At 38.5% G+C, this 13,197-nt stretch overlaps 1 protein-coding gene across 1 annotated transcript in view; it reads right to left on the bottom strand.

Moving 5' to 3' along the window:
- Positions 1–289: 289 nt before the first annotated feature.
- The window catches only part of LOC139716370 (uncharacterized), a gene marked incomplete at its 3' end in the record, with an annotated part of 93,374 nt that continues 80,466 nt past the window's right edge, over positions 290–13,197 (bottom strand). Inside the window, exon 2 of the mRNA XM_071627916.1 lies at positions 290–338. Within this exon, the coding sequence (XP_071484017.1) occupies positions 290–338 (49 nt within the window). The remainder of the gene's footprint in view (positions 339–13,197) is intronic.

Genomic DNA, 13,197 nt, shown 5'->3' with positions numbered 1-13,197 from the left:
TCCACAGTGTTGGTTTGCAGTGTACGGGGGCCATAAAAGTGCCGGGAATAAAATTTGTTGATTACCATGAATACCCCTTGACATATGTTTAAATAAGATAAATTTCGAAAGGTTAACTTCATTTTTGAGCAGAGGGAGTCAGTGATTTTGTAGTCTGGCTATGGGTTGGGGGGGGGGGGGGGGGAACATCAAGTTACTATACACCATCCATCAAGGGGGTGATAAGTGGAAATATTTATTCAAAAGTGGAAATATTTACTCGAAAGTAGAAATATTTTCTGGTACTCACCATGGCCTGCTCGATCTTGTTGTCGATAGCACCGCCAGCTGGCGACGTGCTGCAACGGAGAAAAGCACATAATACATCAGTGTTAATGGGACTAAGAGGAGCTGGAGCGGGTTTCTCATTCCCACACAGTTTGTCATGTTTCAGCTGCACTCTTGGTGGAGTAAACTTGTTGTACAGCATACGCATGTTTCGTCGCTTTTTTCTACACAATGACTGGCAGATAAGGTGGTGACTAAAAGTCAAAATGAAGCTTTTCCGGAGACACGAATACACAGATGAGGGACTCTCGATCGTAGTTTTCTCACTCCGTCCACGACAATGTTTCAAAAGACAGCAAAGACAGGGCAAATTCTTCACACACACACAAAAAAAAGTCTTGATAGCTTGTACACGGCTACTGATCACTGTGTCGAATCATGAGATACATCCAACTAAACTACGGCAGAGCAAGTTCCCAGGTCGAATGGCACACAACTTCTCTTTGGATCCACATGATTACGCAAGCGCGGGAGAGACAAAAAAATCAGGTACGCAGCTAGGATGTCGTGGCACGCAGTGACGAGGGCAAAATGAGACAATTGTACCCTTCTCTTTCCGTAGAGGGACTACTGCTGGGCCAGAAGAATGTAGCAGCAAGTTAGCCGGAGTGAGCTGGTTCTTTGCTGCTGTGCGTTGGGAGAAGAGGTTGGGAAAAAGCTCGACGAAAAAAAAAAAGTGTCTCTGACGTTTTATCTCTACCTGTCACCTTACAGACAAGCACCCTGCCAGGGGAATGGAGAGTGACAACCGGTGAGAGTCTCTAATAATCCAATGCCTCGTTGGAAACTGGTTGTGTCGGACTGACGTCAGTGCGACTTATGGGCCAGTTCCTGTTCCGCAGAAGGGGACGCACGGTCGGTGCTTTCTATCTATCGACCCTGGCCTGGCCTGGCCTGGCTCACTCGCGGCATGGATCCAGGCATGGGCAGTAAAACTTTCAGCTGCGTGAACACTCCTCCAGAGACTACACTTCTGTTTTTTCTTTTTTTTACCTTGGGACTTGAGTTTATCCAGGGAGAATTGGGAGTGTGAGCTAAGCGTTATCCTCAAGCAACACCGTACCAACTGGGCATCCCAAGAGAATGCTCCTCACATAATCTTCCGCCACAGAATGAACTGAGCCCGTCAGAAATCACTGATCAAATGCAGGCAAATAGACAACAACACACAGAGGAGGTCAAAATTCACATTGGCGATAGATATCAGAAGTGATGATCAGGGTTGTCATCTGGTTATCAAACAGGGGGCCAAACTGCCAAGGCCCTTCTTGGCAAGCAATGTCATACAGCAAGGTTGATAAACAGGTTATAAACGTGCACGCACGCACAACGTATGGACAACGTGCAGGGTCCACGTAAGACTTGTGTTCACAACACTGTGTAAAACTGAGTTATGGCACTCATGAATCTCCTCTTAACACATTGCACATCAGAGGGCAGGAATTATAATAATGCTCTGTAAAAAGTCCTTGTTCCTCCAAATAATATTCTCATTGGCAAGATTAGCTGGAGCTGTGTAAAGGTTTCGTGGATTGGCCGCTTTTGATGAAGTGAATATGAGGGATGTTTACAAGCGTGTTTTCAGTGTATGGTCTTCCCTCTAAGCCACGATCTGTAATGAGCTTTTATGCACAGAGAGACTGTGGCGGGCACTACTCTTTTCAAATAGTCAACGCTGGAGTCTGACCCACAATGACCTCACTGTGTTCTCCATGCAAGCACAGGCGAACCCAGTGGAAATTTCTTGAGCTAGCGCACCTGCGTGCAGGATTGGAAAATTACTGTATGCGTACTAGGGAATTCCCATGGAATGGTCCATTAGCAAAGAGGGGAGTTCACATGGCAATCTCACAATGTGGGTCACCCCTCACAAATATTTGCATTCAAAAAGCATGATGGACCACGTTGAGCTTTAATAAATAATTCAATAGTAGGGATTCTGCCTCTATTTCATAGTCCTTCTGGTATGGAAACCTTACATGATTGAAAAATTCTTATAAGTTTTCCGAAACATGCTTGCACTTGTTTGCCTAAAGAGAAATACCCCTAGCTGAAATAATGGAACAACCCAATCACATGCAGGCTGCATGATACTGCCTAGCCGGTGAATAAATTGTCCTCAAGGACCTTTTAAAGAGAGTGGCGGCAACGCTCCAATGCTTCCGGTCTCTTCTCTTTCTGTTGGTTTAGTTTTGTTTTGTTGGTACTATAATAATCTTCTCAGGGGTTGAACTCCCTGAGCCTGTGATGAAATGGGTTAGTAGATGGCGGTATGTGAAAAGTGCCCTCTTTGTTCAAAGTCTATACAGCTCCTTCAAAGTTCAAAATGTCACTGCTAATTGAAGTGTAAATAGTTTTGTACAGCTTTTGGCAGGGTGATGAAATCACTTGGTTATTTTCCATGAAAGAATCTATCAAAAAAAGAATAAAACAAAAACAAAAAAGAGCTGTACATATGAACACTCAGTCAGAGCATAATCTTCAAAAGAAGCATTTTTTTTTTTTTCTGTAGGGAAAAATCTTTTATAAACAAGTACTGTAAAAGTGGAAATTTTCGCGCATTTCGTGCAACCAGAAACTAGCGCGAAAATAAAAGCACACAAATATTTTTGCTTGCCATGTGTTCCAGTAGTTGATGTCTTGGTTCCGCGGAATTAAAAACACGCGAAGATATCTCTTACCCGGCTTAGTGCGAAAAATTAGTCGCGCGAAAATATCCGCTTTTACAGTAGTAGTGTTAAGGATATCTTTTAGCTGCAGGAGAAAAGATTAAAGGACAAGTTCACCTTCATAAACATAAGGATTGAGAGAATGTAGCAATATTAGTAGAACACATCATTGAAAGTTTGAGGAAAATCGGACAATCCGTTCAAAAGTTATGAATTTTTGAAGTTTTTGTGCAGTAACTGCTGGATGAGAAGACTACTGCAGTGTGTGAATAACTTAGATGTCACATGCGTACAACAATATAAGGAAAATATAAAGAGAATTTCACAAAATTTCATCTTATGAAAAAAGTTCACATTCCCCCGACTCGTTACCGACAAATGTTATGGGTAATATTATTCCCCCTGCCTTTAGAAAGAGCCAAGTCAAGTGCTCTTTTATTATGTGAAAAAAGTGAAAATATGTTGAATTTTCTTTATATTTTCTTTATACTGTTGTACGCATATGACTCACAAGCTGTAGTAGTCTCCTCAACCAGCGGTTCCAACACAAAAATTTTAAAAATTCATAACTTTTGCATCGATTGTCCAATTTTCCTCAAACTTTCACTGATGTGTTATACTAATATTGCTGCATTCTCTCAATCCTTATGTTTATGAAGGTGAACTTGTCCTTTAAGGATATTTTTTAGCTGCAGGAGAAAAGATTAATATCAGTTTTTCAAATCTTTATGACAAAAAATTTGTTCCTGCAGAGAACAAGATCCAAAGTAAGCATCACAACAGGCACTGGAAAAAAAGTACTAGTTAAAAAGAGAGAAAAAGCTGCAAAATTTCCTATCGATTATGCTTGAAATGAAGTGAGGTCATTTAAAGGGATGGTACAGTATTGGCGGAGATGAGAATTGGGCTTTTATCTTTTTGCAAGATACCAAGAAAACACTTATGAAATAGTACAGAGCACACCATTTTAAGAGGAATTCAAAGTTTATTTGATGAAAATCAGGTTTGGAATGACTGAAACATCCAAAAACAAAGTAAAACAAAGCGATTGTAATAAAAGGTGGGTCCCACACTTTATTAGAATTGCTCTGTTTTGGATATCTCAGCCATTTCAAAACCAATTTTCATCAAATAAACATTGAATTCCTCATGGAATTACATGCTCTTTCATATTTCATAAGAGGTTTCTCATTATCTCACCAAAAAATGTTAGAAACCTCAAATTAGGTCTCAACCAAAACTATACGATCCCTTTAACTAGTTGATGTTGAACAAATGCGGACATGAAGAAGATGATGAAGTAATGCGGACAATTTAATAAAACAATTGCTAGCGCGAACTCTGAATTTATATAATATGCTTTTTTTTAAACGAGTGCCTATAGAAATACAAAAAAAAAGGGAAAGCTGGCTAATCATCATGATAACCGCACATACCCTGATGATGATGATGACGATGTATGTGTGTACTGTAAAACATGATATATATTCGTGGCATGAAATTTTAGCGAATTGGAGATGACGGCCTTTTTCGCGGCATTAAATATTCGCAAGTTCCCTCTAACATTCAATGCATATAGTGCAGACAAGAACTTTCATATGCATTTTAATTTCACGAATCTTGACTCTTGCGAAATTTGCAAAATTAAAATGCATTGATAAACATTCATTTTGCAGTATGTGTATGTGTGTGCGTGTTGGGGGGGGGGGGGGCTGGCCTTTTGACTGCACCTTGGAAATAATCTGTACTATTTCGAATTGCGTTCACATATTCCAAATATGGCCATGATGCGGATATTATGTGGATAATAGCAGTGTCGAAATTGTGCGGGTCACTCCGGACCCACTCCGATTTTACGACAAAGTAATGCAAACATTATCCGCATAATTGAGTTTATGAAAGGGGTATGCGACTATCATTTGTCTTGTCCTTTTGTTCTGCTGCATTCACAGAAGTCCAGACTACTGTTTGAAATGATATTACCTGCACAAATAAGATGTCATTGAAAATGTAGACACTTGCACTAAAGAGGCTAATGAACTCTTTGAATGAGGTCTCTAAAAACATGCAAACTGCATTCAGGATGGCAATACAGTACCTTTATGTGACTGATGCTCTTGAATAAAATCAATATAGTAGGGCAATACATTACAGTTGAACCTCTCTTATCCGGCCTCCCTTTATCTGGATCTCTCTTTTATACGGACGCAATCTCGCCGTGATTTTTTTTTTGAATAATTACGGGAGGAAAGGGGGATTCCCAACTCCTTGAGAACTCCTACACAAACACACATGTATTACATATACTTGATACATTTCTTAATAATTATTTAGGTAAATCATCCTAAGAATTTATAAAAGAAAATGATTTCATTCTTGCAAACACGAACCTCTACTTTGCGGTCTGTTACTGAGTGTAACAATGAAAAGGTTGCAGTACTACTACATGTGGTACTACAATGGGCTACATCAGTACATGTGTATGTATAATTATGTACATGTATAAAGCATTGAGTCTCCCGTATCCGGCCAAATCCCTTATCTGGATGAGCCCCGGTCCCGACTTGTCCGGATACGAGAGGTTCAACTGTATCATTATTATTATCCAGAGAGGAATCTGATCGCTTCCTTGTAGATTTTAGGTTTCAATACCACACACTCACAAAAAAGGATTAATATTATCCAGGACTATCAGTTTGTTACATCAAGTACACCATTTATATTAATTATGGTAGAAAATTATGAAAAGTATGTTTGGTGTAAATTACCAGAATAAGTACATTTTATCTGGATACCAAAATCACATAACACATTGATGAGTGCATGTGTGTGTAATTTGCAAAATTGTACAGTTCATCTTTCACACAGGAATACTAAATTTTCACAGATATGTGTAAGATCTATTTATAAGCACTGGAAAGGTACTGCAATTACCTCTGGGGAAAATCTAAAACCTCCAAAACAAGACACTCCTATGACCTATTTTCCCACACAGGGTCAAAATGTGTCAACAAAACTTTCTGGAAAAGAAAGAAAAACCAACACCGGGGACAAGACAGAAGGAATCCAAGGAACAAGGAAAGAGAAAAATAAAAGACAGGAATAAAGGGAGGTGCAGATAAACTGAAATTCTCTCTTATTTGCTTGTCTTCCAAGCAAGGCGGGATCCTCGTATGACCAGCGAAAAAGAGGTAGGAATGCAAAGACTAGTGAGCGGGTTAAAGTGTCCAATTCAAGATGACTGCCACCGTGTGTATCCACTATGATGGCCATCGGCTCAGTCAATATTCATGCAGCGGCAGTCAATATTGACCTTATGGGGGGATAGGAAGGGAAGGTTTCGACGGAGAAGATTCCAGTATGACATGCGGCACTCGGCTACAGACATGCTATCAACAGCTCACACTCGCACTTGACGATGTCAACAATGAAACGCCTCCTCCCCCAGTTTAACATCACTTTATGGGGCTTACTGCGACAATGAAAACCTCACTGTTTAAAAATTGCCATTCATGCTGCAATGAGAAATTGAACTGCCACGACACCACAGAAAAAACGATAAATTTTACCGGTACATCACGCTTGCACTTAAATGATGTAGACAAAGTAATACCCTCCTCCTCCTCCATCTCCTCAAATCCATTCCCTTTTCCAAGTTTAACATTACTTGAGGCTTACTCTCATTAGGAATTCATGTCATTTAAAGCAAAATCCTCAAAGTTTGAACTTTCCATTTTCCTCTGCACAGAAAAATCAAAATGTAATGTCACTAGAGTGACAATTACAAGTTTCTGTCACTATCTATTCATTTCTACATGAAAAATGTGCATGAATGTCTGTTGCACAAGTGATGCAACGATAGCCTAGTCAGCAAACTAGTTTTTCACAAGAGGTCGCAAGGAGTAATCTGAAGCACCGAGTGGATGTCAAGTGACATGATTATTGCTAGTTGTCCAAAGTTTGGGTTCAAACTTCACACCAAGCTAGAAAAGTCACCTTCTTGGTGTATGATTATTCATATAATCTTCTTTTTTTGGGGGGGGGGGGGGGGTGCGGATTTGGACATGGCTTCTCTGCATGTTTATCATCTGGGCCTCGTTTTATCAAAAGATATAATCGATTATAAATTTCCTTACCACACAGGCTGCCATATACTTACCATAGAAATCAACTATATAATCAATTCATACAACAGGGCCCTGGTCAAATCACCATTGGCTAATAATGCAATTTTTCACTGTCAGTGTGATTAGCTACATGTAGGAGGACGTGGAGGCCGTCTTATTACACAACAGGCGTGTGAACTAGTCGCCATAAAATTGCCAGATATGACGCAGCAGACATCCTGTTTACTGAGTTCAAAGCTGATAAAAACAAACATTTGTTACACCCTTTAAATATTCTGAGATCTCTTACACAATAATATTATAGAACATAGAGAGAGAGCAATTCTGTATGTGTTGACAAAAATTACTGCATACTGGTGAATAAAACAATCTCACATGTATTCATGTCGTAATGCAATTGTCTACATCTATTGGAAGCAAATGGATGAAGACCAGGTGGGGGAAAGTAAAATATAAAATTTCAAAAAGAGGCACAGTATAGTCGTTTGTGCAATGAAAGTAGAGGTAAATTGTTGTTAATTACACATTGTACCCGCACAACAACGGAACAATAACTAATCCCCTTAGGGGCCATTCCAGTCAAAAAATGTGGACAGATAAATGGTATGTATTCATGGCACACATACCATTTTAAATTTTCCATTACACATTGTAAAAACAGAAAAGTTTCTGATGCAGAAATATTTGCATACTTCATGGTAGGTAACATCGGCACAAAGATGAATACATGGAATTTTTTTTGGTCCATTACATCTCGTCCACATAACTTGTGGTGCCATGACTGGTAATGTGCTTAAAGTCAACAAATGACAAGCAAAACTGACCTTTCTTGAAGCAGGCACATACAAAAATTCCAGAAAAAAGAAAATCCTACCGTTATAATAATCTTGAAAGTAAATTTTCCGAGTAAAAATAGAAATTCCAATCCAGCACCTACCTACGTATAAAATACAGACAGGCAGTGTTGATATCAGCGTAAAACAATGGCAGAAGAACCCTTCCCTCTATCACTCTTTAATGAAGACACATGAAACAATCACATTCTATGCTTTTTATTCTTTATTTTTTATTCTATATTTCATCTTAACACACTGTTCTGTCCTTTTGCTTTTCTTTTTTTTTGTGTGTGTTTTTTTTCGAAGAAGTCATTTGAACATGGATTGACATTATACTTTTGGGTACAAAGAGTTCATTTCTGTTGGCAACCGCTATGACGGTTTGCTATTTTGGGGCTGTACCCATGAATCCTATTAAAAGACAAAAAGGCCATTAAAATGTAATACATGCTGTAAAATGGGAAGCGTATCGCATACCTCCCCCACACTAATATATCCCCCTGCTATATACTGCCCACACTAGCAATATTTCCTCCTGCTATATACTGCCCACACTAGCAATATTTCTCCCTGCCATTAACATTTGATCTATCCCTACAGCATCCAGTATAGCAATCAGAGGGTAACGACCTCACTGGTCATCACACTAGCTCTGACTCAGCACGCTTTCTCGAAATCCTCCATTTTTTCTCCCCAACATCATTACAAACTCATCCTCCCGTGAGAACCCTCTTCCATTTCACGATAACATGCATGAGCTAAAACATGCCGCAAAAATGGAAACCAAAACAAAGCAAATACAAAGTGTGTACATTTTGGTGTTAACATTACATAACTGTATGACCCTTGTACTTTAACTGTACTTCTTGACAATTATGCCAATGTGCAACATTTCCCATGCTCACGCTGTGCATGTGAGTCCATAAATAAGATCCACATTCATTTTTGTTGTCTTTTTGCATGTCTATTGGTACCTAATGAAATAGGGCACTGTGAACTGAATAAATGAATTCATTCATAACCACAGCTGTATCCAGCCATACAGTAACTCGAAACCCTATAGATCTACGAAATCTGAACAACATGAGGCATAGCAATATAATAATTACTAAGCATTGTGATCATGATCTTGTCAAAATAGGTAATGATGCTACTTTCATAAGAATAGCATGCACTTGTGCTGTATGCAAAAAAAAAATTATTGAGATGAAAACTAGTATCACAACTCTGGGCCAAATACATTGTATGATGAAAACACTGGTACACTTTCATGTATGTGCATATATGATATACAATATTGCCACAACATACGCTTCAGGGAAATATCATACATCCATTATTTAATGTAATAGAGAGTTCTATGCTTTGGAGGTCTCAGAGAAAAAGACAACTATTAACTGAGAGTCATACCGACTCATAACTCTTAAAGACTACTTATTGTATCAAAACCCCACGAACTGTTCAATGTACCGGTACGTCACCGCTTGCATGGGGGGTATATTACATCAGAGCAGCAAACTCTTCCAGGAGCTGGAGGGTAGGGATTTTATGTTGTGCTTATATGACTTTTGGGTAAAATGATATCAATGATGCAGTCTCATTTAGGCGCACCTGGTAAAGTAGGGACTGCGAGCGACGGAGAGCGACACTCAGCGACGGGGACATATTGCGAGAACAATGAAGTGCGTCGCAGTATGTTTTTACTCCGTCGCTAAGCGTCGGTCAAAGCAGTACGCGCCATCATTTTGATGATACCGCGACGCTTGCCGACGCTTGCTGACACTTGCCGACACCCTCGGAAAAAGCTGTTGATTATTTCTATGTTGCGTGACCTCCGCTCACGCAAGTGTTCGTTTTAATAGTGCCGACGTTTCGGGACATGGCGCTTGAGATGTAGCGAGATTTCTGAATGGTCACAGCCAGTGCTCAAATTGAATAGCGAGCGACGTGTCCAGACGCACCTCTCTAGATTACAAATGATGCTCGTGATAGCCTGACGATGAGCGACGTGTTCCGACGCTTTCCTTTGTCTCAACATTGGTTATGAGTTGATCTGCGTTTCGTTTGGCTATAAGATGTTGAAAAGAAAACGTAATTATGGGGTGTGATCTCACTGAACGGGGAACACTTTGAAAGTAGCGATCGAAGAGGGTTTATGAAAACACATGTAGGTCTACACTCATACGCGAATGTATGCCTTAATTAGGCAGCTCCATACATGTAAAATTTTGCATGCATGAGGTGAGATCTTTTTTTATCTGTCAAGTGACTCAAGAACTAAATACAGTGTATTACGAAGTCGTCCTATTTCTCCCGTAGGAAAAAGTCAGAATGTTTGCCTTTACTTTTGGAAATGAACAGCGGCAACAATCGGCTCCGCAAGATGCTGAAATTAATGTCAGGTGTTTCATTTTAATTTTGGAAATGAATAATGGTAATTTCGTATGATACTAAAATAAATGTCGGATGTTTGTTATACTTTAGGAAATGAATAACGGTAAGATTCAGCTCCATACGGTGCTAAAATTGATGTCAGATATTTGATTTTGCGATCGGAAATGCATAAGGATAAAATTTGGCTCCGGAAGATGCTGAAATAAATGTCGAATGTTTGCTTTGACTTTCGGAAATGATTAACAATAATATTCAACTCCGTACGATGATAATAAATAAGCGCCGCATGTTTGCTTTTACTTTCGAAAGTAAATAGCAACATTTGGCTCCAGAAGATGCTAAAATAACTATCACATGATTGCTTGTACGTTCGGAAGCGAATAGCAGTAATATTCTGCTCCATACGATGCTAAAATAATTGTCGGATGTCTGCTTTTTAAATTTCGAAATGAATAACAGTAACATTGATTCATTAAAATTGATGTTTGATGTTTGCTTTGACGTTCGGAAATGAACAACAATTATATTCAACTCCGTATACGATGATGAAATAACTGTCTGATGTTTGCTTTTATGTTTGAAAGTAAATAGCAATAACATTCAGCTCCGGAAGATGCTATAAATGCTGGATGTTTAATTTAACGTTCGAAAGTAAATTAGCGATAACATTCAGCTCTGGAAGATGCTAAAGTAAATGTTGAATGATCCCTTTGACGTTTGGAAATGAATACCAATAATATTCAACGCCGTGTGATGGTGAAATAAATGCCGGATGTTTGCTTTAATGTTCGAAAACAAATATCAATAACATTCAGCTCCGGAAGATGCTAAAATAAATGTCGAATGATCCCTTTGACGTTCGGAAATGAATAACAATAATATTCAATTCCGTACTATGATCAAATGTATGTCGGATGTTTGCTTATACTTTCGAAAGTAAATAGCAATGACATTCGGCTCCGGAAGATGCTGAAATAAATGTCAGATAATTGCTTTTACGTTCGGAAGTGAATAGAAGTAACATTCTGCTCCATACGATGCTAAAATAAATGTTGGATATTTGCTTTTACATCTCGAAATGAATAACAGTAACATTCAGCTGCGTTTGATGGGAAAGTAAATGTCTGATATCTGCCTTGACGTTAAAAATGAACAACAGTAGGCCCTACTTTTCGGCTCCGTACGATGCTAAAATAATATTGTCAGATGATTCATTTCACTTTCGGAAGTGGACAGCAGCATATAACATTCGGCTCCGTATGATAATGAAATAAATGTCGGATGTTTGCTTTTAAATTTTGAAATGAATATCAGTAATATTCTGCTCCGTACGATGCTAAAATAATAAGAGATTGTTGCTTTTACATTTGGAAATGATTAACTGTATCAATCGGCTCAGTTAGATGCTAAAATAGATAGCGGATGTTTGCTTTCACGTTCGGAAATGAATAAGGATAACATTCAGTTCCCTAAGATGCTAAAATGAATGTCGGTAGTTTGCTTTTACATTTGAAAATGATTAACGGTAACATTCGGCTCCGTAAGGTGCTAAAATACTAGTAAATGTTGCATGATTGCTCTTATAATCGGAAATGAATAACGGTAACTTTCGGCTCTTTATTGTGCTAAAACGTTATGTCGGATGTTTTAAATGTCTGCAAATGCTCCCACTTTCTCATTTCAAACGTAAGTTTTGACCACCTAAATAGGCATCAACTTTTAAGTAACTAGTGTGTGGGATTATTCCGAAGGCGCCTTAGTCTGAACACTCTTAATCCGGCACGAAAATTTATTTATTTATTTATTATATATGTATGTATGTATCTATCTACAAATGTATCTATCTATTTGTTTATTTACTCATTTATCTTTTGAGTTTAACAACGATTTAATATCGACCCCCGTTTTGTTTTCGAGTCGACGATTCTTCAAAGAACGAAACTTTTTTTCCCCCTTGTTCGTCAATTTGGAATTTACGAGCCTTCGGAATGACTGTAACTACGTTTATTTTTTTATTTTTTTTCAGTCGATTAGGGGATGGGGGGGGGGGTAATTCAGAAAATAAATATAGAAGGGAGTGAAAATCTTGAGGCAAGGAATACAAGTAAGTGAAATTCTCAGTTTGATATCGTTAATTTTTTTTTTGCGTGATGTTTGTATTCTGGAAAGAGTCACGTACTTATTCCGTTGGTTCGTTCCTCCGAATCTTAGCCTTCGGAATAACGAACTTTAAGTAACGAACTGTAACTTTATGTTTTGTTTTGTTGTTTGTTTTTCAGTCGAGCAGTGGAGGGGGAAGGGTAATTCAGAAAAGAAATATATAGACGGCATCAGGGAAAATTTTGAGGCAAGAAATCAGTTTCTCAGTTTGACATTGTTAATTTCTTTGCGTGGTGGTTATTATTCCAAAAAGAGTCAGGTATATGAGATGATACTAGGTGTACTTATATTCCGATGGTTCGTTCTTCCGTATCCGAAAATCGCAAATTCCATGTTTGTTACTATAGTAATCTGAAAGTGTACTAGGGTTTGTTAATCCGAACATTTTGTGACATTCCGAAGGTTCGTTAATCTGAAAATGGGAAATACGGTTCGTTAATCTGAAAACGAATAATGTGGTCAAAAATTTGTTTTGTTTTCGGATTAACAGCATTTAGAAAACCAAACCTTCCTTCGTTTTTGAATTGACGAATCTTCAAATCAGCAACACAGTTTTGTTGTTGCTTTTATTTTTTTTTTCGAATAACGAGACTTCGGAAATTGCAAACTTTCAAAGTAACGAACAGTTACGATTTTTGTTAATCATTAAAGCGAGTAGTGGGGGATAATTCAGAAAAGAAATAT

Source organism: Diadema antillarum, unplaced genomic scaffold (assembly GCF_040938485.1).
Source record: "Diadema antillarum isolate AM-2024a unplaced genomic scaffold, OU_Dant_1.0 scf00000064, whole genome shotgun sequence".
Lineage (NCBI taxonomy): Eukaryota > Metazoa > Echinodermata > Echinoidea > Diadematoida > Diadematidae > Diadema > Diadema antillarum.
The sequence above is the reverse complement of the archived record's forward strand: the minus strand, read 5'-3'. Positions and strand labels throughout refer to the sequence as shown.